We start from the raw sequence: 26,131 nt of genomic DNA, 5'->3' as shown, positions 1-26,131 counted from the left end.
TACAAGGCATACCACTTAAAAGTTACACGTATAGGAGGAGGTACATTCTCTACAACACGAATTGTAGTTTTGTCTTACGTGTTGACGTAGATTTTGTCTAACTAGGACTAGAAATGCTCCTTGCTGATTCACGTCTGGATGTTCGTAACCATCGGTTGAAGCAAACCCCATTGCTGTTGTTGAGACGCTGTGCACCAATAAGGGTCCAACACATTGATGGCCTTCAGGCCAGGAAAGTCACAACATTTGCACACGAAGGACGCATTCACGCAGGTACCCCATGCTCCGTTTTTGAAGTTTTAAAATGAAACATCTTTGAATTGTGTTGTGTTTTGAATTAGATGATTTTATTTCCTCATTAAAAGCTTGTATCAATTTACATCTGGAAGACTTCATTGAAAAGGACATTTCGTGTGAATTTTCTCTTGTCATTAAGTAGATGGCCTTGCCGGGGGTTCGGTTCAATGCGGACACAAACAGTGTACACACACACAATGTACACACACACAGTGTACACACACAGTGTACACACACAATGTACACACACACAGTGCACACACACAGTGCACACACACAGTGTATACACACAGTGTACACACACAATGTACACACACACAGTGTACACACTGCACAGTGTACACACACAGTGTACACACACAGTATACACACACATTGTGTAAACACAGTGTACACACACAGCATACACAGTGTATACACACAGTGTATATACACAGTGTACACACAATGCACACACACATTGTACACACACAGTGTACACACACAGTGTATACACAGTGTATACACATAGTGTACATACATACACAGTGTACACACACACACAGTGTACACACACACACAGTGTATACACAATAATGTCCACGTTGTTGCTGAGCTCACACACCCGAGGGAGCAATGGAAAATGAATCTAAATCAACTTAAACTCCAACTCTGTTACGTCCCCACTCTTAATTACCTCATCGGCGTGAAACGCCAGGGTAAGGTGTACCTCGCTAGTGACGTCATGTCACCAAGGTTTTCACCCCTCCCCCGTCCACCGCGCTCTTGAGCGTGACTTCACCTCCGCTCGGGTTACCGCCGATATCGTTCCAGTGGCAATCCTTATTTGGGCACAGCTACGCCCAGTGACCGGTGGCTCATTAACATAATGTGACCGTTAAAGCCGTCGCGAGTTTATTGCGACGGGTTCAGCGCCCACGCCCCCATCCCGCGACGTATGGGCCGGCCTGATTAACATAATTTATTCAGTTAGCCGCTCGTGGAAGGGCAGTGACGTCATACTACTTCCTGCGGTCGCGAGGTAACAGGAAGTTGCCGTTTGCGCGCTTGCACTGAAATCCGAGGTGAGAAATTCTCATCGTTGTGGTGGTGGTGGTGGTTGTTGTTGTTTACCAAGGTAGAGCCTCTCTCTCTCGTAGGGATGTCAGTTGAGTAGCAGCGAGCATGGGAATCGATGTCCAGGTTGGAACTTTACAACGCGGGGCCTAGCCACGCGGGGCCTTGCCTCCTGCCCTCGCCTGATTGCGTTTCGTTGGTTATCGTACTTGGTGACTTTAACAAAGGTAATCTCAGCCACGAACTCCCCAAATACATACAATTCATTAAATGCCCAACCAGAGAAGGGAACACTCTGGATCACTGTTACACTACAGTCAGTAGAGCCTACCACGCCGTCCCCCGAGCAGCACTAGGACACTCTGACCATGCCATGGTCCACCTGATTCCTGCATACAGGCAGAAACTAAAACTCTGTAAACCTGCTGTGAGGACATCTAAACAGTGGACCAGTGAGGCTGTGGAAGATTTGCGGGCGTGCTTAGACTGTACTGACTGGGATATGTTCACGACTGCTACCAATAGTCTGGATGAACTCACAGAGGCTGTGACGTCCTACATCAGCTTCTGTGAGGACTGCTGTATCCCAACACGTACCAGGGTGAACTTTAACAACAATAAGCCCTGGTTCTCAGCAAAGCTCAGAAGGTTGAGGTTGGAGAAGGAGGAAGCGTTTAGGAGTGGAGATAGAGACAGATTCAAGGAGTCGAAGAACAGGTTTAGCAAAGCGGTGAGAGAGGCTAAACGACTGTACTCAGAGAGACTAAAACACCAGTTCTCTACAAACGACGCTGCTTCTGTCTGGAGAGGGCTCAGGCAGATCACCAACTACAAACCCAGAGCCCCCCACACCACTAACGACTCCCGCCTAGCCAACGACCTGAACGAGTTCTACTGTAGATTTGAAAGACAATTGGACTGTCCTGAACCACCCCTTCCAACCCAAGAGGCCCCATCCCCCACCAATACTACAGAGACGACTATCTCCTTTCAGGAGGGAGAAGTTAATAGACTTTTCAAGAGGCAGAATCCACGCAAAGCAGCCGGGCCGGACTCTGTCTCTCCAGCCACCCTCAGGCACTGCGCTGACCAGCTGTCTCCGGTGTTCACCAACATCTTTAACACCTCCCTGGAGACATGCCATGTACCAGCATGTCTCAAGTCCTCCACCATCATCCCTGTGCCCAAAAAGCTAAGGCCAACAGGACTAAATGATTACAGACCGGTCGCCCTTACATCTGTGGTAATGAAGTCTTTTGAGCGCCTGGTCCTGGCACACCTCAAAGCCATCACAGACCCTCTCCTGGACCCCCTTCAGTTTGCCTACAGAGCCAACAGGTCTGTGGACGATGCAGTTAACATGGCCCTCCACTTCACCCTACAGCATCTGGACGCCCCAGCATCCTACGCCAGGATCCTGTTTGTGGACTTCAGCTCTGCCTTCAACACCATCATCCCTGCCCTGCTTCAGGACAAGCTCTTCCAGCTGAACGTGCCATACACCACCTGTAAATGGATCACAGACTTCCTGTCTGACAGGAAGCAGTGCGTTAAGCTGGGAACACAAGTCTCTGGCTCCAGGTCCATCAGCACCGGAACTCCTCAGGGCTGCGTCCTTTCCCCTCTGCTCTTCTCCCTGTATACCAACAGCTGCACCTCCAATCATCTGTCCGTCAAACTATTGAAGTTTGCGGATGACACCACCCTCATTGGGCTGATCTCTGGTGGGGATGAGTCTGACTATAGGTGGGAAGCTGACAATCTGGTGACCTGGTGTAGCCAGAACAACTTAGAGCTAAATGCTCTAAAGACAGTTGAGATGGTTGTGGACTTCAGGAAGAATACAGCACCACTCACCCCCATCACCCTGTTAGACTCCCCAGTAAAAATTGTAGAGTCCTTCCGCTTCCTGGGCACTATTCTCTCCCGGGACCTCAAGTGGGAATTGAACATCAGCTCCCTCACCAAGAAAGCTCAACAGAGGATGTACTTTCTACGGCAGCTGAAGAAATTCAACCTGCCAAAGACAATGATGGTGCAATTCTATACAGCGATCATTGAATCCATCCTCACCTCCTCCATAACCGTCTGGTACGCTGCTGCCACTGCCAAGGACAAGAGCAGACTGCAGCGTATCATCCACACTGCTGAGAAGGTAATTGCCTGCAATCTACCGACCCTCGAGGACCTGCACACGACAAGGTCTATGAGGCGAGCGAGGAAGATTATGGCCGATTTCTCCCACCCTGGACACTCTCTGTTTCAGCTACTCCCCTCCGGCAGAAGGCTTCGGTCCATCAGGACCAAAACCTCACGCCATAAAAACAGTTTCTTCCCATCTGCTGCTGGCCTGTTAAACAAGGCCAAGGGCTAACACTGTTTTTAACATTTGATCTACATAACGACACGTTGCTGATATTAACTATGTTTCCCTATTTGTATTTTTAAATTATATCTTAAAGCTATTTTATATTCGATTTATTTAATTTTATATACTTCAGCCCCTTAGTGTTAGACTTTTAACCCTTATTATAGTAAGACTTGTTTAAAACTTATTTAAGATTTTAGATTCCTATATGTTGAATGTATGCACCATCCTGCCAAAGTAAATTCCGTGTCGGTGTGAACTTACATGGCGAATAAAACCCTTTCTGATTAAGTTTAATTTGTCTTCACCCGGCTCGCCACTTTGTAACTTTGTTTTATTGTCAATATTCACGCAGTTTTTATTTTTTTCACCAGGCCAAGCCGCTTGAGCTGCTATACCGCTCTTGTTATCAGAAGCGACCTGCCCACAACAACACAAGGTGAGGCTTTGTCAACGTGTGTGAATGTTTTGACTTAAAACTTTGGTGACTGCAGGAATTAATATTCTTGGTTCTTTCGGTAAAGTCACGTAGATAGAAAATAAAATAAAAATAACAGATAATAAAAATAATTTAAAAAATTGTAAATAAAGCAAAAAACTCACGTTTTGATAGCAATACAAGTGGACTTTATTTAATGTTATTGTATTATCTGTTATTGTTATTTTCTATCTACGTAACTTTACCGAAAGAAAGAAGAATACGTGTTTTGATTTAAATTTTGATTTAAAGCTTTCGTGACTGCAGTAATTCATATTCTTAGTTTTTTCGGTAAAGTCACGTTGAAGAGAAACAACAAAATAACAAAATATATATAAAACAATAAAAAAATTCTCACGACGTTTCGACCATAACTCAAACGGTCATCATCAGGTGTGTCGGTTTGCATAAATGTATTTTGAAAACGGCATATTTATTTATTTATATATTTTTAAAAAAAAACGTTTGCGTCACGCGCAACGATTGGCAGTTTGCCCAGGACTAGTCCATCTATTTTTTGAAAAGAGGAGGGGGGAGACGAAATTTGTTTTTATGTATGCTGTCTGAAAGCCACTGTAAGCGTGAACAATCAATCAAGAACTGAAATGATTTATCAAATCTTTCCAATGATTGCTAAGATAGAATCCATCTTCTCGGTTGAAATTGTCTCTGTGTTTGTATATGTGGATAGCCTCATGAACGAATCTCTCATGGAAGCCAGATGGCTTACAAAGAACCTCCGTCTTGGAGAAGTCAATGTCATGTGAGCCTACTGAATTATAACAATGATCTGCTACGGCCGAGGTGTTGGTCCTACCGTGTTTAAGGTCTGCTTTATGTTCACGAATGCGGTCCGAGATATGGCGTTTGGTTTCTCCAATGTAACTACTACCACAGAGGCAACTTAGTTTGTAGACACCAGGGTATTGTATGTCTGGAATCACATCTTTTACAGACGGAACCAGATTACGGATTTTATGTAATGTGTTGAAATATGAAGAGGTGATGGTGAAGAGGGAAGAAGTGATGGTGAAGAGTGAAGAAGTGAAGGTGAAATGTGAAGAAGTGATGGTGAAGAGCGAATAAGTGAAGGTGAAATGTGAAGATGAAGATTCAACTCCAAAATGGGACCTTCACATTAATGGAGGCAACGTGAAGCAGGAGGAGAATTCTGACTGTGAGGCAGAGCGAGGAAACTCCCAGCAGTTTGTGGAAGTGGAGGTGTGGGTGGACTTCCTCCGAGACAATACAAAGTCAAGTGGAGACCCGGTAGATGTGTAAGCCAGAGACGATGTCGCTACTATAGATGCACCTTTGTCACAGGCCTTTAATGACAAGAATGTGAAGTTGAACACTCAATTCCTAGGTTCAACCTGCAGAGTAAGAGCGGCCAGTCTTTGTGGACCTGTGGATTGGGGATATCTCTAACCAGGAGCGAGAGCCAATAAGCTCCCAAGCATTCACTATTTTATCAATTGCATTTATATGGTGCCTGCTTAATCGCCCCTACGTGACTTTACCGAAAGAACTAAGGAGTATGGATCCCTGCAGTCACAAACTTCAAATCTAGATTGTCTCAGCAACTCGGAGTTTTGTATCTCGTTTCAGACACTCGAAGAGCATCCCCAAGTAGCAGCTGCCCCTGTGTGGCACAAGGTGGTGGCCCTGCACCGGCCTGCATGTGAACAAGAGCCTGTCAGTAGGGGGCGTTTGTTGATGTGGCATCTTAGTTGTGGAGGTTGTAGGTAATTTTTCGATTTAAAGCTTTCGTGACTGCAGGGATTCATCTTCTTCTAGATTGTCTCAGCAACTCGGAGTTTTGTATCTCGTTTCAGACACTCGAAGAGCATCCCCAAGTAGCAGCTGCCCCTGTGTGGCACAAGGTGGTGGCCCTGCACCGGCCTGCATGTGAACAAGAGCCTGTCAGTAGGGGGCGTTGGTTGATGTGGCATCTTAGTTGTATAGGTTGTAGGTAATTTTTCGATTTAAAGCTTTCGTGACTGCAGGGATTCATCTTCTTGGTTTTTTCGGTAAAGTCACGTAGAAGGGAAATAATAAGATAATAAAAATTAAACATAATATAATTCTCACGACGTTTCGGCTGCTTGCGAACGTCGTGAGAATTTTATTTGATTATTTTATTATCTTATTATTTCCCTTCTACGTGACTTTGTAGGTAATGTTTAGAATGTTATCAATTTTGACCGAGACGCCAGCGTGCAAATGGCAATAGTACGTTGTACATACACTGTTCAGCAGACGGTGCATATTTTTTTTTAAAACAGCTTCTTGTTAATACGATGTAACCTGATGCAGTCTATTTCACTGCAGTAATTCAATTTTGTTCAAATGCCTGTCAATAATTTAGAATGAATACTTTTCTGATTGTGCGTATGCATGTAACATTTTGTCTGAGGGTCAAACATTGAATAAGTGATGTTAGGACAAAGTGTGTGTGTGTTTGGAAGCAACCTGTACAGAGAACTCAGGTGAGACCCGTTGTTCTTGTGATACAGGTCAAAGGGTACTTTTGTGTTTCACGAAGCATCTGCCTCTGGAGCAACTCATTGTCTTCGTAATAGGGAGCACGCTCGGATCATTAATCAGTTACAAGGCATACCATTTGAAAGTTACACGTATAGGAGGAGGTACATTCTCTACAACACGAATTGTAGTTTTGTCTTACGTGTTGACGTAGATTTTGTCTAACTGGGACTAGAAATGCACCTTGCTGATTCACGTCTGGATGTTCGTAACCATCGGTTGAAGCAAGCCCCACTGTTGCAGTTGAGACGCTGTGCACCAATAAGGGTCCAAGCATTTTAGGGCCTTCGGCCAGGAAAGTCACAACATTTACGGCACACGAAGGACGCATTCACGCAAGCGCCCCGTGCTCCGTTTTGAAGTTTTAAAATGAAACATCTTTGAATCGTGTTGTGTTTTGAATTAGATGATTGTTATTTCTTCATTAAAAGCTTATTTCATTTTACATCCGGAAGACTTCGTTGAGAAGGACATTTCGTGTGAATGTTCTCTCGTCGTTAAGTTAGATGGCCTTGCCGGGGGTTCGGTTCGATGCGGACTTTCACCTGGTTGGGATTGCGGGATCGAGATGAGGCGACACGGAGCTGCTGGCCGTCTGCAGATCGATTCCAATGTAATCGAGCGTCTGTCCCTGCGCCTCCGTCGTTGGTACAGGGGGTGCGTGTCTCCGTTGTGGAGTTTCTGGATAATGTTTGGAATTAACCCAATTTTGACCGTGACACCAGCATGCAATGACCTGTGCGTTGTGAATGACACGTTATGTTTTACATCTGCCGTTTAGCAGACTGCGCATATTGTGGTGAATGTTACTGGGGTAGCCAGGTGTGCCTGTCGGATTTTAACCTTGATCGTCTGCAATAAATAGAGAATGTGCTACCACATTCTTGGTTCTTTCGGTAAAGTCACGTAAATAGAAAATAACTAAAACAAGAAAATTGGAAAATAATAAATTGATGAAAAGATGCCCATTGGTCGACTGAGATGACTGTGCCCCCCACAGTGTACACACATACAGTGTACACACACAGTGTATACAGTGTACACGCACACAGTGTACACACAGTGCACACACACACAGTGTACACACACACAGAGTGTACACAATAATTTCAGTTTATATATTTTGGTATACCCCTGTGAGCCATTCGGCTCTTGAATCAAGTGCAACCACAACAAACACGAACAAGAAACACATCTTAAAGTGACTACTTTGTGTGACTCTGCAAACAGAAAATCCATGAAAAAAACAGCAAAATGTTCCTGAAAAAAGCACCGTACACCAACGCTGTGTGCTAAAAATCCCAGTGGGATGCAATGTCCACGTTGTTGCTGAGTTCAAGGGAGGGAGCAATGGAAAATGAATCTAAATCAACTTAATTTCCAATCCCGCTCTGTAACGTCACTACTCAGCAGCACCTCATCGGCGTGAAACGCCAGGGGGAGATGTCCCTCGCTAGTGACGTCATGTCACCAAGGTATTCACCCCTCCCCCGTCCACCGCGCTATTGAACATGACGTCACCTCCGCTTGGGTCACTGTCGATTTCCTTCCAGTGCCAATCCTTATTTGGGCAAAGCTACGCCCAGGACTGGCGGCTCATTAACATAATGTATTCGTCAAAGCCGTCGCGAGTTTTTTTCGACGGGTTCAGCACCCCACGACATATGGGACGGGTAACAGTAGCATAATTTATGCATTCTATAAGTTATTTATTTACGGAGCAGCTCATTGTGGGAGGAGCGTGTCTCGTACCCCGGATGTGATGTCACGTTACCTGCTTACCCGCGTGACGTCACGAGGTAACCGGAAGCTATCGCTTCCTGCACTGAAATCCGAGGTGAGAAATTCTCATTGCGATTGTGGTGGTGGTGGTTGTGGTGGTGGTTGTTGTTGTTGTTGTTTACCAAGGTAGAGCCTCGCTCTCTCGTAGGGATGTCAGTTGAGTAGCAGCGAGCATGGGAATCGATGTCCAGGTTGGAACTTTACAACGCGGGGCCTAGCCATGCGGGGCCATGCCTCCTGCCCTCGCCTGATTGCGTTCACTTTAATTATCTCGCTTAAGTTTAATTTGTCTTCACCCGGCTCGCCACTTTGTAACTTTGTTTTATTGTAAATATTCACGCAGTTTTTATTTTTTTCACCAGGCCAAGCCCGCTTGAGCTGCTATACCGCTCTTGTTATCAGAAGCGACCTGCCCACAACAACACAAGGTGAAGCTTTGTCAACGTGTGTGAATGTTTTGACTTAAAACTTTGGTGACTGCAGGAATTAATATTCTTGGTTCTTTCCGTAAAGTCACGTAGATAGAAAGTAATATAAAAATGACAATGAAAATAAATGAAAAATAAATTGTAAATAAAGCAAAACAACTCACGTTTTGATCGCAACACAAGTGGTCTTTATTTAATGTAATTGCATTATCTGTTATTGTTATTTTCTATCTACGTAACTTTACCGAAATCAACAAGAATACGTGTGTCAATGTCTATCGGTCAAAGATACTCAGCGGAGAGATGCGCAAACTCCAAATATACAGCAGGCGTCAGGGTCGGGATCGAACCCACGACTTCCTGTATACCAGGTGAGGTAGTTAACATCTCACCACGGAGAGAGACACGCAAACTCCAGTTAGCCTCGGCTGTGTTCGTTAATCCTCGATTAATTACTTGGTGGTGTGAGGAAGCATTCATGCCAAGCAGATGAAGGTGGCCAGGCGTGATTCTAGACACGCCACCGCCTGTTTACCCAGTGACAGTGTACAGTTTGTGTTTGCAGTAACGTCTATTAACTTTGTTGAACACGGAGGTTATATTATAACAATAGTTTAGTTTTGTTTTCCTCTGGAACTCTTTATATGAATGGAAACAGGAAGTTAACACAGCACACACATTCAGCTGAAGTCGGAACTGTTCATCCCCCGCATTCAAGGACATCTGAGCCTGGATTCACACCTCTAAGTTGCGATTGAACGTTGATTTATGCATTTCTGCCTAACACAAATAGTATTGTTTTCAACACCCTTTGCTATGTCAGCTGAATTTAGCTCTCATAAATATTCCTTTTGTAGCCAGACAGCCGAAATTGTGTGCTCGGAGTTTTGGGTTAACATTCATTTTGAAGATACGAGGGCTTCCAGGCATGTTTATAACCAGTTTCCCTCTCATTGTGTGCCATCACAGCCCTGTGATGAATTTGGGAAACGTTTTTACTACATCATGAATATATGAATATAGACGTGTAAGTCACATGTGACTATATATGCATTCCTCTGTGCCTCGATACTGACGTGTAGATTGTGTGTATGTTAATTTTTTTCTGTCTGCAGCTGACGCTTCTTCTGACGCTTCCTCCGCAGAATTGGTCTGATGGAGCAAATGCAGTCAGCACAGCTCGGTATGACAAGTCAACAATGCGACCAGCGTGCATACAGCACGGATCGGACTGGAAATTTGACACAGCACCAGAGAACTCGCACAGGAGAGAAACCCTTCAAGTGCACTGTGTGTGGGAAGGCATTTTCACAGTCCCCACATCTTAAAGAACACCAGAGAACACACACGGGAGTGAAACCCTTCAGGTGCACGATGTGCGGGAAGGCGTTTGCACATTCATCAAGTCTGCAAAGACACCAGAGAACACACACGGGAGAGAAACCCTTCAAGTGCACTGTGTGTGGGAAGGCATTTTCACAGTCAACTGTTCTTTAAAATCACCAGAGAACACACACAGGAGAGAAACCATTCAAGTGCACTGTGTGTGGGAAGGCATTTTCACAGTCAACTGTTCTTAAAAAATACCAGAGAACACACACAGGAGAGAAACCCTTCAGGTGCATTTTGTGCGGGATGATGTTTGCACGGTCATCAAATCTTCAAGTACACGAGAGAACACACACGGGAGAGAAACCCTTCAGGTGCACTGTGTGTGGGAAGGCGTTTGCACATTCATCAAGTCTGCAAAGACACCAGAGTACACACACGGGAGAGAAACCCTTCAAGTGCACTGTGTGTGGGAAGGCATTTTCACATTCAACTGTTCTTAAAAAACACCAGAGAACACACACAGGAGAGAAACCCTTCAGGTGCATTTTGTGCGGGATGTTTGCACGGTCACCACATCTTCAAGTACACGAGAGAACACACACGGGAGAGAAACCCTTCAAGTGCACTCTGTGCGGGAAGGCGTTTTCACAGTCACTACATCTTAAAGTACACCAGAGAACACACACGGGAGAGAAACCCTTCAAGTGCAGTGTGTGTGGGAAGGCGTTTGCACAGTCATCTCCTCTTGTAACACACCAGAGAATACACACAGGAGAGAAACCCTTCAGGTGCACTCTGCAGGAAGGCGTTTGCACATTCATAAAATCTTCAAGTACACCAGAGAACACAGAAGCATCAGAAGATCTGCAAGGAGTGGAGTCTGAAATCAGCTTGTGAAAGTCAAAGTGCTACAATAAGCCCATCCCTCATGAAACACGAACCGGAAGAAAATCCCAGCTTGGACACTTTTAAAGGTATCAAGGTGAAATATGAAGAGGTGATGGTGAAGAGGGAAGAGGTGATGGTGAAATGTGAAGATGATTCAACTCCAAAATCGGACCTTCACATTGATGGAGGCAACGTGAAGCCAGAGGTGAATTCTGACTGAGGCAGAGCGAGGCAACTCCCAGCAATTCATGGAAGTGGAGGTGTGGGTGGACTTGCTCCTAGACAATACAAAGTCAAATGGAGACCCGGTAGATGTGTAAGCTTGAGACGGTCGCTACAATAGATGCACCTTTGTCACAGGCCTTTAATGAAAAGAATGTGAAGTTGAACACTCAATTCCTAGGTTCAACCTGCAGAGTAAGAGCGAGCGGCCAGTCTTTGTGGGCCCGTGGGTTGGGGAGATCTCTGACCAGGAGCGAGAGCCAAGAAGCCCCCAAGCATTCACTATGTTATAATAATTGCATTCATTCGGTGCTTGCTTAATCGCCTCGGCAACTCGGAGTTTCGGATCTCGTCTGAAACACTCGAAGAGCATCCCCAAGTAGCAGCTGCCCCTGTGTGGCACAGGGTAGTGGCCCTGCACCGGCCTGCATTTATTATTTTTTCCGCCTGAGGACGACCGCTTGTGTTACGATCGAAACGTCGTGATCTATTATTTTTTCTACCTACGTGACTTTACTGAAAGAACCAAAGATTATGTGAACAAGAGGCTGTCAGTAGGGGGCGATGATTGATGTTTCATCTCAGTTTTGTAATTTGTCGCTAATGTTTAGAATTAGCCAGCATGAATGGCCTACTCGTTTTGAATGACACTACAATAGTATGTTTTACATCCACTGTTAAGCAGACGCTGCATATTTTTTTAAAATAGTTTCTTAATCAGATGTTATCTGATGCAGTATATTTCACTGCAGTAATTACATTTTGTTAAAATTCCTGTCAATAATTTAGAATGAACACTTGTCTGATATTGTGTGTACATGCATCACTTTATTTTTTATAAGGGTCAAACATTGAATAAGTGATGTTAGGACAAAGTGTGTGTGTGTGTTTGGAAGTAACCTGTATAGATAACTCAGGTGAGACCCGTTGTTCTTGTGATACAGGTCAAAGGCTATTTTTGTGTTTCAGGAAGCATCTGGAGCAACTCATTGTCTTTGACATAGAAAGCACACTCGGATCATTCATCAGTTACAAGGCATACCACCTTAAAGTTACACGTAGAGGAGATACATTCTTTACAACACGAATTATAATTTTGTCTTACGTGTTGACGTAGATTTTGTCGAGCTCGGACTAGAAGTGCTCCTTGCTGATTAACATCTGGATGTTCACAACCATGGCTTGAAGCAAACCCCACTGCTGTTGAGACATTGTCCACCAAAACCGGTCCACAGTTGGCTTGCACTGAAGCAATGCTGCAGTAATTATGGACTTGCACGAAGGCCGTGGGATTTATATTTTGTGTTCAACATTCCTTTGTTTCGTGGAGAGACCGATTAAATTAAAGACGTCTTGTCTGCTGATCTTGTTCATATCTGTGTACATCGATATCCCACATTGCCTGCACGTACACACCACACGCAATTAAATCAATAAAAATAAGAATGACTTCCGGGCATTGCAAAGATCGAGGAATCTCTTTCAATGGAGCGAGTTCAGTGTGTTCGATTCAACATCTCTCTGTCCGTCTGTGTCATCTGTTTGCCTCTGTGTTTCTTTCTGCCTGTGTCTCTCTGTCGTTTCTGTGTTCCTCTTGTCTGTGTCTGTCCGCCTCTCTTGTCTGTGTGTGTGTCTCTCTATCAGCGTCTATCCAACCGTATTCAACGACTGTCAGTAGCAACACGCGCCCGGTCAACTTCCACGGCCCGCGACTCAAACTTGTTTATCTGTAACTTTCGCACCGTACGTAGCCAACCGTGTTAATCCATGGGTCTCTGTGTGTGTATAACTTCTTTCGCACCATACCTAGCCAACCGTGTTAATATATGGGTCTCTGTGTGTGTATAACTTATTTCGCACCATACCTAGCCAACCATGATAATCTATGGGTATGTGTGAGTCTCTGTGTGTGTATCTGGAACTTATTTCGCACCGTACGTAACCGAACCTGCCCAGGAAGAGCGGCTGGTATCTGTGGAGCTGTGGGCTGGGTAAATCTGTGAGCAGGAGCGAGAGACAATTAAGCTCCCAAGCATTCACTACGTTATAAACAACACATTTGCACTCATAAGTCGCTTGCCTAATTGCCTCACCAACTCGGTGTTTCGTATCGAACCTCATCTCAAACAATGGAAGGGGGCCCCCTAGTGGCAGCTGCCCCTGTGTGGCACAAGGTGGCCCTGCACCAGCCTGCACGAGACATGAGTCTGTCGGTAGGGGGCGATCATTGACGCGTCATCTCCCTGTGGAGTTTCTGGATAGTGTTACTGGAATTGCCACAATTTTGACCGTGACACCAACATGCAATGTGCGTTGTGAGTGACACAGTGGCTTGTTTGACATCCGCTGTTAAGCACACTGCACAGAGGATGTACTTTCTACGGCAGCTGAAGAAATTCAACCTGCCAAAGACAATGCTGGTGCAATTCTATACAGCGATCATTGAATCCATCCTCACATCCTCCATAACCGTCTGGTACGCTGCTGCCACTGCCAAGAACAAGAGCAGACTGCAGCGTATCATCCACACTGCTGAGAAGATAATTGCCTGCAATCTACCAACCCTCGACGACCTGCACACGACAAGGACCATGAGGCGAGCGAGGAAGATTTGTGGCCGATTCCTCCCACCCTGGACACTCTGTTTCAGCTACTCCCCTCCGGCAGAAGGCTTCGGTCCATCAGGACCAAAACCTCACGCCATAAAAACAGTTTCTTCCCATCTGCTGCTGGCCTGTTAAACAAGGCCAAGGGCTAACACTGATATTAACATTTTATCTACATAATGACACCTTGCCGATATTAACTATGTTAACCTATTTGTATTTTTTATTTTTAAATTATATCTTAAAGCTATTTTATATTCGATATTTATTCAATTGCATATACTTCAGCCCCTTGTGTGTTAGTTAGACTTTTAACCCTTATAGTAAGACTTGTTTAAAACTTATTGAAGATTTTAGATTCCTATATGTTGAATGTATGCACCATCCTGCCAAAGTAAATTCCGTGTCGGTGTGAACTTTCATGGCGAATAAAACCCTTTCTGATTCTGATTCTATCAGTAGTCTATGGGTCTCTATCAGTAGTCTATGGGTCTCTGTGTAGTGACTCTATGGGTCTCTATCAGTACTCTATGGGTCTCTATCAGTACTCTATGGGTCTCTATCAGTAGTCTATGGATCTCTATCAGTACTCTATGGGTTTCTATCAGTAGTCTATGGGTCTCTGTGCGGTGACTCTATGGGTCTCTATCAGTAGTCTATGGGTCTCTATGAGTAGTCTATGGGTCTCTATGAGTACTCTAAGGGTCTCTATGAGTAGTCTATGGGTCTCTATGAGCAGTCTATGGGTCTCTATCAATGTTCCGTTTGGAATTGATAAAAGCTACCATACTGCCTCTACTTGACTACTGTGACATCGTGTATAAATCAGCCCCAAGTACTGTACTGAAGAAGCTTGATTCCATCTATCACTCGGCCTTAAGATTTGCATTGAATTGCCCATATAGGACTCACCACTGTGATCTCTACATTGGGTCAAACTTAACATCTCTTAATGTTCGACGGCTTGTGCACCAGATCTTATTTATTCACGATGTACTTACAAAAAATTCCGCAGACTACCTACTGGATCTCCTCTGTTTCAAAGAACAAATTTGACCTCAGGTCTTCGCTCATTTACCAGCTTCACATTCCCTATTGCCGTACAAAAACTGGAGGAAGAGCTTTTGCTATTGATGCCCCCAGGGTCTGGAATGCTATTGCCAATAAACTGCAACTTAAATCACTACCTATGAGATCTTCACTCAAAACTGCTCTAGAGGAGTTGTACAACTCTAGCTGCCACTGCTATTCAGTGGCCTAAATTATGGCCCTAGATTTTGGTGTTATAATTTATTTATGTAGTTTATTGTTAAAAATTCGGTCACAGTCCCTATGATCACTGTTACATTGCATTTATGGCTTTTATTTTGGTGATTTCGAAAAGTTTTTTTGTTTTGGCCATGTTTTTGTTTATTGTAGTACGGAGTTAGACTGATGGCCTTAATCTTAGTTGTCTTGTGGTTGTTGTTGTTGTTTGACTTGCATCCCACTGAGATTTTTGCACACAGCGTTGGTGTACGGTGCTATTGCTGCTTGAATATTTTGATATTTTTTTCCTGTATTTTCTGTTTGCACAGTCACAAAATCACTTTAAGATGTTTTCTTGTTCATGTTTTTTGTTTGTTGCGGTTGCACCCGATTCAAGAGCCGAATGGCTCACAGGGCTATACCAAATAAATGAACTATGAACTCTTTCTCAGAACTGATTTTGCATTGTACGTCCACCCACGTGGCCCCGCCCCCTCGCGTGCGGATCGTGAATCGAGGTCAAAATCGACCGACGGCTTGCAATCGAAGTCGATTCGAACGTGGAGGAATCGATTTCCCTCGATACCGAATAGATCCACGGATCGATCCTACGCCATCACCGAGAACCAAATCTGAATGGAGGGAGAAGCCAAACAGCTCCCAGCGAGGCGCGAAGTCGCCACCTCCTCTGCCTCCTCTACCTCCTCTACCTCCACCTCGTCCCCCTCCTCCACCTCCTCAGTTGCCTCGCGACATCAACGACCCCGCAGCAGCGGAATCAGCAACAACGACGTCAACGCCCGCCACTGAGGCCTACACCGCCATGCAGCCTGCGGCCTCTGCCCATGCCGCGTCGCATTCTGCGGGTGGGATACAGGCGAGGGTCGGCTGCTGCGGCGGCGAGGAGGAGGAGGAGGATGAAGCGATGCAGCTGCTGACCATCGTAACCTCCGATCTAATCTCCGGCTACGTGGCTCACCTGACAGAACAGGCGGAGCAGCGGCGGCAGCTCCACAAGCAGCAGCACCAGCAGCCTGTGCAGCAGGGACAGCACCAGCAGCCTGTGCAGCAGGGACTGCAGCAGCAGCACCAGCAGCCTGTGCAGCAGGGACTGCACCAGCACCACCAGCAGCAGCTTCAGCAGTTGCAGGAGCAGCTCCTGAAGGTGCAGCGACAACTCCAGCTGGCGCAGCAGCAACAGCAGCAGCGGGCGGAGAATCTCCGGCAGCAGCAGCTCCAGCATGTGCAGGAGGTGCAGGAGCAGCTTGAGCAGGTGCAGCAGCAACAGAAGCTCGTGCGGCGGCTCCAGCAGGAGCGGCAGCAGCGCCAGGGGGTGCAGGAGCAGCAGCTCCAGGAGGTGCAGGAGCAGTATCGGCTCCAGGACTTACAGCTAATGCATCGGTTCAAGCAGCTGCAGCTGACGCAGCACGAGCAGTTTGAGCAGCTGCGGCAGTTCAAGAACTGGCAGGAACTGTGGCGGCAGGTGCAGCAACTGCGGCGGCAGGCGCAGGAGGTGCAGTCGGAGCTCCAGGCTTCCCAGCGGCTCGTCCGGCAGCGTGTGGAGCAGCTGCAGGAGGTGCTCGACACCCAAGGGGACATCTTGCTCGCTCAGCTTGAAGCCTCCATCCCGGACTTGGCGAGCCGCACGGAGGAGCTGGCGAGGGAGGCGGAGCCGCTCCGGCTGGTCGTGACCATGGCCTGGAAGGTTCTCGCCGGCGGGCCCATGAACTGGGAAGGCGTCCTGTCCATGGTGGTGTTTTGCGCGCTGCTCGTGAAGAGCTTGAGGGCCTCCGGTCGTCTGGGCGACTTGGAGAAGTCGTGGCCCTTGACAGACGCGGTGGCCGCTGTGCTGTTGATCACACGCAAGCCGTGGCTCATGGAGCAGGGAGGCTGGGTGAGGGGTTACACACCGCCAACACCAACACCACTACCGTCGCCACCACTAACACCGCCAACACCACTACCGTTGCCACCACCAATACCACTACCGTTGCCACCACTAACACCGCCAACACCTCTACCGTCGCCACCACCAACACCACTACCGTCGCCACCAATAACACCACTACCGTCACCACCGCAAACACCACTACCGTCGCCACCACTAACACCACCAACACCACTACCGTCGCCACCACTAACACCACTACCGTCGCCACCACTAACACCACTACCATCGCCATCACTAACCACTAACACCACTACCGTCACCACCGCCACCACCAACACCACTACCGTCGCCACCACTAACACCACTACCGTCACCACCGCCAACACCACTACCGTCGCCATTGCCACCACCAACACCACTACCGTCGCCACCACTAACACCACCAACACCACTACCGTCGCCACCGCCACCACCAACACCACTACCGTCGCCACCACTAACACCACTAACGTCGCCACCACCACCAACACCGCCAACACCACCACCGCCAACACCACCACCGCCAACACCACCACCAATAACATGTTTGAGAAATAGGGAGCCATCCCTTGACTGCACCCGGGCATCAATCAGCCTCCCATTGTATCTGTACCAGATGAAAAGGCTTCACAAACTACGTGGTCAAAATAGATGTTAAATAATGTGGGAGCCAGAGGACATTCCTGTCGCACCCCAAGGTGTACAGGGAATGGCTGCGACTCCCGGCCACGTAGTTTTACCCAGGCCTGCTCACCATCATGAAGGTCGTTCATGATCGTGAGCAGCAGGTCAGGGACTCCGAAAGCACGAAGAACAACCCAGATCCCAGGCCTACTGATGGTATCATAGGCCTTGACCAGGTAAATAAAGCAGAGATGTGTAGGTCTTGTTGGAATTCCCTACACCTCTGCTGTAGCAGACGGACAGATCACATGGCATCTGTGCAGGACCGCTCTTTCCTGAAACCGCATTGGGGCTCCGTAAGCCTCTCCTCAGCATGCCTGGCAAGGCGATGTTAAATAATCCTTGCCAGGACCTTTACCAGCACACTAAGGAGTGAGATGCCCCTGTAGTTGTTACAGTCTGTGCGGTCCCCCTTTTTAAAGAGGGGGACCGCCAGGGCATCCTTCCAATCCTGCGGAACCCGTCCAGTGGTCCAGACTGTTGTTATGATGTCATGTAGGGCAGTTTCAAGTTTTCAAGTTTCATTCATTAGGTGTAGCCCTGTGAGCCATGCGGCTCTTGAGTCGGGTGCAACCGCAACAAAGTATGAACAGAGAAACATCTTAAAGCGACAACGACGCGCAACAGAAACATCCTGGATAAACCAGCAAATCTTACAGAAAAAAACACCGTATTACAACGCTGTGTGCAAAAATCCCAGTGTGATGCAAGACAAACAATAACAACCAGAAGACAAGTTAGATTCAAGTTATCAGGCCAACTCCGCACTTCCGCAAGAAACATGGCTTAACCATCTGTTTTAGAAATCACCAAAATAAAGCTATAAAATACATAGTGGTCAGCACACCATACGATTGAACCCGAGTTCAACTCCCAGCCACGGCTAACATCACAGTGAGGAGCTATATCTGAACTAGTCCCTGGCTTCCACCATATAAACTAAATTAAAAATATATATTTCACCAGGTAAGGCCCAGAGCTATATAGCTCTTTTTTATAAACGATCTGGCTATCACAAATGATAGCTCAACGAAGTGGCTCATCATGGGGAAATTTATAGCAGCCAAATACTCTATAAACGCACGTTGATTCTAAATGTGGAGAGGGAAAAACCGGAGGCCCCGGAGAAAAATCCATGCGACCACGATGAGAGAGAAATTCAAACTCCAAATATACACGTGTAAGGGTCGGGATCTAACCCACGACCTCCTATATACCAGGCGAGGTAGTTAACATCTCGCCACCTCGAAGTATGGTCATACAACCATCGTGACCAAAATGGCACAGACGCATCCATCTGTCTAGCAGTGGATTGACAAATGTCCTCGATTTTATTATTTGAAAACTGCTGAACTGTACTGTCTGCTACACTTCACACAGCATTCAGTTGCCTTGGAGGTGGGTGGGCGGCTGCACAGCATGGCATCTCAATGCCTGTGTTATCCACCAACACTGCTTGCTTGTTAATGGATTATACATGCATCAGCGCCATTAAACGTCGTCAACAAAGGACAGCTGGGCAAAAAATTCAGTTAAAGATTTTTTTTTAATCAAGGTGTTTCTTTCTTCATATGCACTGCTTATCACGGTTGCTGATGCAGCACGCCAGTAAAGATTTATGCGGCACTTTGTCAATCCGCCGCTGGATGAAGGATTCCCCAACAGTATTGGTCATGGGAATTGTTGGACCATGCTTTCCCACCAGCCCTTTCGTGAAAATACTGCTGAATAATGGTCTGATTACACCATGTTGGGTCATTTAGGTTGTTTGACCATACTTCACCATGCTGATCAGTGTGGGTTGTGAAGTAGTGTGGACCTAGGACCGGTTCAGATATTATTCGCCGCTGAGAGTCATCCAAATTGCGTGTAATTCCAGGTGTTCGCTTGTTTATCAAGGACAACCTCAATGAGTATCATGACTCTTTCAGGAGGCCCCTGCCATACTTCAGCCATAGGGGTCTTCCACGAGTGCTGTCTATTACAATCTGCGGGTCATTTTTTTTTATTTGGCAAATCGGGACCGTGACAGCAGCACACAATGGCGTGATCTTGCGACAGACGTTGCGAGGTCTTTAACATCCGACTGTCAAGTGGAAGGCGCGTATGTTTACGGTTAATGCAACGGCAGCCGTGAGCAGGGTGAGTGCCGGATTTGAACGGTGAATTTCTGCAACAAGCGGCGAACGTGGTAAAGCTGGCATGCGCCACCAAAATGATTCAGCCGCGGGGATAAATGGCCACTGCTTTTGTTGATGGTTTGGAGGGGGGGGTAGCTATCCCCGTTGAGAAACTGAATAAGTAAATAATTGTCCTCTGTCATTTGAGCTACCTCTGTCGTCTACTCCGTGTCCAATGCTAATAGGCGTCTCTCTCTTACTCCGGATCATCAAAGCAATGCTGCGGTTGCCACCTAGCGGTTGAATCCCCGTACTGCCATTTCTAATAACATGACGTAAACCAACTACGTAGATGCATATATAAATAAATAAAGGATCGCCATTCAAATTTATAAAAGACAATAACCTATCACAGCAGCAACATGAGCGCGGGACGGGCAACGAACGGTTTCAGCAACGCCAAAAGACGTGTACTGTGTGGACAAAACTTTTCAACAAACGCCACCCTCGCTCAGCATTTCGCTTGGGAGATCATCTCTGCCCGCTGCCTTTCCTGGTCTTAGGCTCTGGATCGCCTTAAGTACTTCCTCAACAGATGGTACCTCAGCCAGCCACTCACAGGGGGTGACTTCTTCGACACCTTTGAGGCACCGCAGCCTCAGCAGGGTCATCTCCACTTTGTGCCACGATGTTTTCCAGGCTGAGGGATTTCCCCTCCTCCAGGACCTCACAGAAATGCTCAGCAAATCTGCAAACCCGTTCCTGGGGGTCGGAGATTGGATCACCGTTCTTTCCCCTAATCATAGTAATAAGTGTGGTGCTGCAGGTTACTTCTTTATGGAATTAAAGAGCGATTTGTGATCATGGGCCATTGAGGCAGACTCCATCTCCTTAGCAACCCGCGACAACCGACCGTCCTTACAGCGCCTCACGGCTCTCCGAACCTCCGAGCGAAGGCTGCGGTAAGCCTCATTCTCTGACGTGGGATGCTGCAGACGATGAGAGTCAGCCTGTCGCTTTTTTTTCAGCCAGCCTGAACACCTACTTTGTGAGCCAGGGTCTATGGGGATAGGTCTGGACCGCGTACCCAAAGCAGCCAATTGCAGCTGCATGAGCCACAGTCCTCGCCCATTTCCCCTCGACATCAGGAGGAGCGGGGGATGAACCAGCCCGAAGGTTCTGGAAAGGGGCGTGGCCAGTGGTGGAGCTTGGAAAGGGGCGTGGCCAGAGGTGGAGCTTGGCCACGCCCGGCATATATAAGGGAGACCGAAACCAGAGGTTCGGGGCTGTTAGCGGGTCTTGGGTCCTGGCTGCGTCTCTGCTCGTCGTGATCCCTTCGTCTCCGACCACGTGGCTGTTCTGCAACACCCTCTCCGTTGCCGCCGCCGCTACGCTAGTCGGACAGCTGGCGCAGCGTATGCCGGAGATGGGCTGTGTGTTAGGATCGTCTATGTGCAGCTGTGTTACGAAGTGTATCGCCCCGTGTGCTCTTAATAAATAAGAAGCCTTCTACTCGACGTGTCTCGGAAGTCGCTCAGTGCACACGCTTTGTCTTTGAGAACTGGTCGGCCTACACCAGATACAGCAGTAGAAGCAGTCTTCTCTATGGCCTAGACTCCTACCCAGTGTCTCACTCCCCAGTGTCTCACTACCCAGTGTCTCACCACCCAGTGTCTCACTAGCAGTGTCTCACTACCCAGTGTCTCACCACCCAGTGTCTCACTAGCAGTGTCTCACTCCCCAGTGTCTTACTACCCAGTGTCTCACTACCCAGTGTCTCACTACCCAGTGTCTCACTAGCAGTGTCTCACTACCCAGTGTCTCACTAGCAGTGTCTCACTACCCAGTGTCTCACTACCCAGTGTCTCACTAGCAGTGTCTCACTACCCAGTGTCTCACTATCCAGTACCTCACTAGCCAGTGTCTCACTTCCCAGTGTCTCACTACCCAGTGTCTCACTACCCAGTGTCTCACTAGCAGTGTCTCACTATCAGTGTCTCACTACCCAGTGTCTCACTACCCAGTGTCTCACTAGCAGTGTCTCACTACCCAGTGTCTCACTACCCAGTGTCTCACTAGCCATTGTCTCACTACCCAGTGTCTCACTACCCAGTGTCTCTCTACCCAGTGTCTCACTAGCCAGTGTCTCACTACCCAGTGTCTCACTGCCCAGTGTCTAATTAGCAGTGTCTCACTACCCAGTGTCTCACTACCCAGTGTCTCACTACCCAGTGTCTAATTAGCAGTGTCTCACTACCCAGTGTCTCACTACCCAGTGTCTCACTACCCAGTGTCTAATTAGCAGTGTCTCACTACCCAGTGTATCACTAGCAGTGTCTCACTACCCAGTGTTTCACTACCCAGTGTCTCACTACCCAGTGTCTCTGTACCAGTGACTCACTACCCAGTGTCTCACTAGCAGTGTCTCACTACCCAGTGTTTCACTACCCAGTGTCTCACTAGCAGTGTCTCACTATCAGTGTCTCACTACCCAGTGTCTCACTACCCAGTGTCTCACTGGCAGTGTCTCACTACCCAGTGTTTCACTACCCAGTCTCACTAGCAGTGTCTCACTATCAGTGTCTCACTACCCAGTGTCTCACTACCCAGTGTCTCACTAGCAGTGTCTCACTACCCAGTGTCTCACTACCCAGTGTCTCACTAGCAGTGTCTCACTACCCAGTGTCTCACTACCCAGTGTCTCACTAGCAGTGTCTCACTATCAGTGTCTCACTACCCAGTGTCTCACTACCCAGTGTCTCACTAGCAGTGTCTCACTACCCAGTGTCTCACTACCCAGTGTCTCACTAGCCATTGTCTCACTACCCAGTGTCTCACTACCCAGTGTCTCTCTACCCAGTGTCTCACTAACCAGTGTCTCACTACCCAGTGTCTCACTGCCCAGTGTCTAATTAGCAGTGTCTCACTACCCAGTGTCTCACTACCCAGTGTATCACTAGCAGTGTCTCACTACCCAGTGTTTCACTACCCAGTGTCTCACTACCCAGTGTCTCTGTACCAGTGACTCACTACCCAGTGTCTCACTAGCAGTGTCTCACTACCCAGTGTTTCACTACCCAGTGTCTCACTAGCAGTGTCTCACTATCAGTGTCTCACTACCCAGTGTCTCACTACCCAGTGTCTCACTGGCAGTGTCTCACTACCCAGTGTTTCACTACCCAGTCTCACTAGCAGTGTCTCACTATCAGTGTCTCACTACCCAGTGTCTCACTACCCAGTGTCTCACTAGCAGTGTCTCACTACCCAGTGTCTCACTACCCAGTGTCTCACTAGCAGTGTCTCACTACCCAGTGTCTCACTACCCAGTGTCTCACTAGCCATTGTCTCACTACCCAGTGTCTCACTACCCAGTGTCTCTCTACCCAGTGTCTCACTAACCAGTGTCTCACTACCCAGTGTCTCACTGCCCAGTGTCTAATTAGCAGTGTCTCACTACCCAGTGTCTCACTACCCAGTGTCTCACTAGCAGTGTCTCACTACCCAGTGTTTCACTACCCAGTGTCTCACTAGCAGTGTCTCACTATCAGTGTCTCACTACCCAGTGTCTCACTATCCAGTGTCTCACTGGCAGTGTCTCACTACCCAGTGTTTCACTACCCAGTCTCACTAGCAGTGTCTCACTATCAGTGTCTCACTACCCAGTGTCTCACTACCCAGTGTCTCACTAGCAGTGTCTCACTACCCAGTGTCTCACTACCCAGTGTCTCACTAGCAGTGTCTCACTACCCAGTGTCTCACTACCCAGTGTCTCACTAGCCATTGTCTCACTACCCAGTGTCTCACTACCCAGTGTCTCTCTACCCAGTGTCTCACTAACCAGTGTCTCACTACCCAGTGTCTCACTGCCCAGTGTCTAATTAGCAGTGTCTCACTACCCAGTGTCTCACTACCCAGTTTCTCACTACCCAGTGTCTAATTAGCAGTGTCTCACTACCCAGTGTCTCACTACCCAGTGTCTAATTAGCAGTGTCTCACTACCCAGTGTCTCACTAGCAGTGTCTCACTACCCAGTGTCTCACTACCCAGTGTCTCACTAGCAGCGTCTCACTACCCAGTGTTTCACTACCCAGTGTCTCACTACCCAGTGTCTCTGTACCAGTGACTCACTACCCAGTGTCTCACTAGCAGTCTCACTACCCAGTGTTTCACTACCCAGTGTCTCACTAACCAGTGTCTCTGTATCAGTGTCTCACTACCCAATGTTTCACTACCCAGTGTCTCACTACCCAGTGTCTCTGTATCAGTGTCTCACTACCCAGTGTCTCACTACCCAGTGTCTCTGTATCAGTGTTTCACTACCCATTGTCTCACTACCCAGTGTCTCACTACCCAGTGTCTCACTAACCAGTGTCTCACTACCCAGTGTCTCACTACGCAGTGTCTCACTACCCAGTGTCTCACTACCCAGTGTCTCTCTACCAGTGACTCACCACCAAGTATCAGATCAGAGAACAACGCCAAAAGGCGACCAGCACAAGGACAATGCCATGCGTACCAGCAGAGCATTTACAGCTCGGGGCTGAGTAGCAGCAGCAGCAGCTGTGTGATGACGATGATGATGATGGGGCTCTCTTTTCGTTCTGTTTCTCTGCTGCCACACAGGAGGGCTTCCTGGGAGCGTTCGGGCCGGGGACGCCCACCTATGAGAGGAGCCGCAGATGCCGAGCTCCGACGGGCAGCGACAGTGGAGACGAGAAGAGAGAGACAGAGAGAGAGACAGAGGCTTTTGACTTTTAAACAACTTTCATTGCCGCGTTAAAAACGTGCCAACTACAAACTTAAATGTTCATGTTTTAAAAAAGAAATTCCACAAAAATAATTGTCGTGGGATGCATTTTATTGAGTGCGTATACACAATTTGACTTTAAGTCTTGCCGCAGAAAACTGGTTACACACAAACAGAACGTACAGCCAAGAAATTGTGATGACGTGTTGTTTTAAATTGCCTGAATTTCTGTTAAAACACTTTTTTAAGTCACAACGTCAGACAGTTGTCTTTGATCGTTCACAATGAACGTTTGTGTGTTTAGCGTTACCGACGTAAAGTGCGTGCAAGTAAGTCGTGACTTTTAACCGTAATCTTAACTTCTAATGGAACATAAATCTGAGTAGTAGTATCATGGCACTGAGCTATGTGAAAATATAGCTGGGTACGCTCAGTTACATAACAAAAAAGTCATTTTCATGTTCCGTTGAAATACGTTCACTCAGTGTACTAAGCAACCAAAAACGACATCATAATGAACAGAGGATTAACCTTTAGTTATGGAATGCACCGTCGGATCCTAAAGATTGTTGAACTATGAGAGCACAACGACGCCTATCTTATAATCCTGTGGGGAGTATACAACATGCACACACACCAAAGTGGTCTGAGCATTCGTGGAAAATGTGCGGTACAACACATCGTTCAATTCCTGTCAAGCCTAACGCATTGCTTACGAGTATCCTATTAGAAGTGTAACAGTCGGCATTGGTCACAGGTTCATAACGTATATATATGTATCGTGTACAAAATCCTCTTCGAAGACGTCTGGCCAACGTGAAAGAGTCAAAATTACCCCGCCCGACTCAAAGGGGCTCTCCAGAGCCCCCTCTCGTGGAGCCCCATCTGTCAGCAGTGGCACAGGTAAGAATTGCAGGGCTACGCCTCTTACCTGTTACACAATGTCTGGCAATAGTGGCGGTGAGCATTGACCGAGATTGAGTGATTGATGTGAAACTATCTGCAGTAAATGATATGTTGCGTCTCTTAAAACGTTTGTGCTTTTTTTTTCTAGCTGCGCTCCGAGAACAATTTTCCCGGATGATTGTTGCGTTTGTTCAAATGCATGTTTTTTATCTTCATTAGACCTTTGCCAGTACCAAAATGTAATAATAATAGTAAGGGTTTTTCCCCTTTTTTTGGCAACAAAACTGAAACCTTTTTACAAGGATTCATGTTACTGCATTAACCACAATACCTGCAGTCAAAATGCAAACAAAACACATACTATGATAATATATGATGCATTGTCCCTTAGAAAGAAAGCCGTCCCTTGGTGTGGACCAATCAGTTTCAAGGACAATGCCACAAATATCATAGTGTGTTTTTTGTTTGCAATTTGCAGGTATTGTGGTTAATGCA

General features: G+C 47.1%; 1 protein-coding gene and 2 long non-coding RNA genes across 3 annotated transcripts; all 3 read left to right on the top strand.

Moving 5' to 3' along the window:
• Positions 1–1,281: 1,281 nt before the first annotated feature.
• Positions 1,282–6,828, top strand: LOC142921743 (uncharacterized). Its single transcript, XR_012939634.1, has 3 exons — positions 1,282–1,361; positions 4,096–4,160; positions 5,808–6,828. It is a non-coding gene; the product is annotated as an uncharacterized LOC142921743 (long non-coding RNA).
• A 2,357-nt stretch (positions 6,829–9,185) lies between these two features.
• Positions 9,186–12,864, top strand: LOC142921746 (uncharacterized). Its single transcript, XR_012939635.1, has 2 exons — positions 9,186–9,324; positions 10,099–12,864. It is a non-coding gene; the product is annotated as an uncharacterized LOC142921746 (long non-coding RNA).
• Positions 12,865–15,851: 2,987 nt separating this feature from the next.
• On the top strand, positions 15,852–25,762 carry LOC142921745 (uncharacterized). Its single transcript, XM_076063067.1, has 2 exons — positions 15,852–17,143; positions 24,607–25,762. The coding sequence occupies exons 1-2, from the start codon at positions 16,073–16,075 to the stop codon at positions 24,739–24,741; spliced, it is 1,206 nt and encodes a 401-aa protein (XP_075919182.1). The 5' UTR covers positions 15,852–16,072; the 3' UTR covers positions 24,742–25,762.
• Positions 25,763–26,131: the final 369 nt, after the last annotated feature.

Source organism: Petromyzon marinus, unplaced genomic scaffold (genome assembly GCF_048934315.1).
Source record: "Petromyzon marinus isolate PM22_M1 ecotype Great Lakes invasive population unplaced genomic scaffold, UKy_Petmar_22M1.pri1.0 PM_G_Scaffold_89, whole genome shotgun sequence".
Taxonomy (NCBI): domain Eukaryota; kingdom Metazoa; phylum Chordata; class Hyperoartia; order Petromyzontiformes; family Petromyzontidae; genus Petromyzon; species Petromyzon marinus.
The sequence above is the reverse complement of the archived record's forward strand: the minus strand, read 5'-3'. Positions and strand labels throughout refer to the sequence as shown.

What these genes read in the sequence shown, in the direction of transcription:
- LOC142921745 (XM_076063067.1), top strand. Translation starts at nt 16,073, where the DNA reads ATGCAGCCTGCGGCCTCTGCCCATGCCGCGTCGCATTCTGCGGGTGGG. An exon ending in TCATGGAGCAGGGAGGCTGG is followed by an intron (nt 17,144 to 24,606) that starts GTGAGGGGTTAC and finishes GCTGCCACACAG; the next exon opens with GAGGGCTTCCTGGGAGCGTT.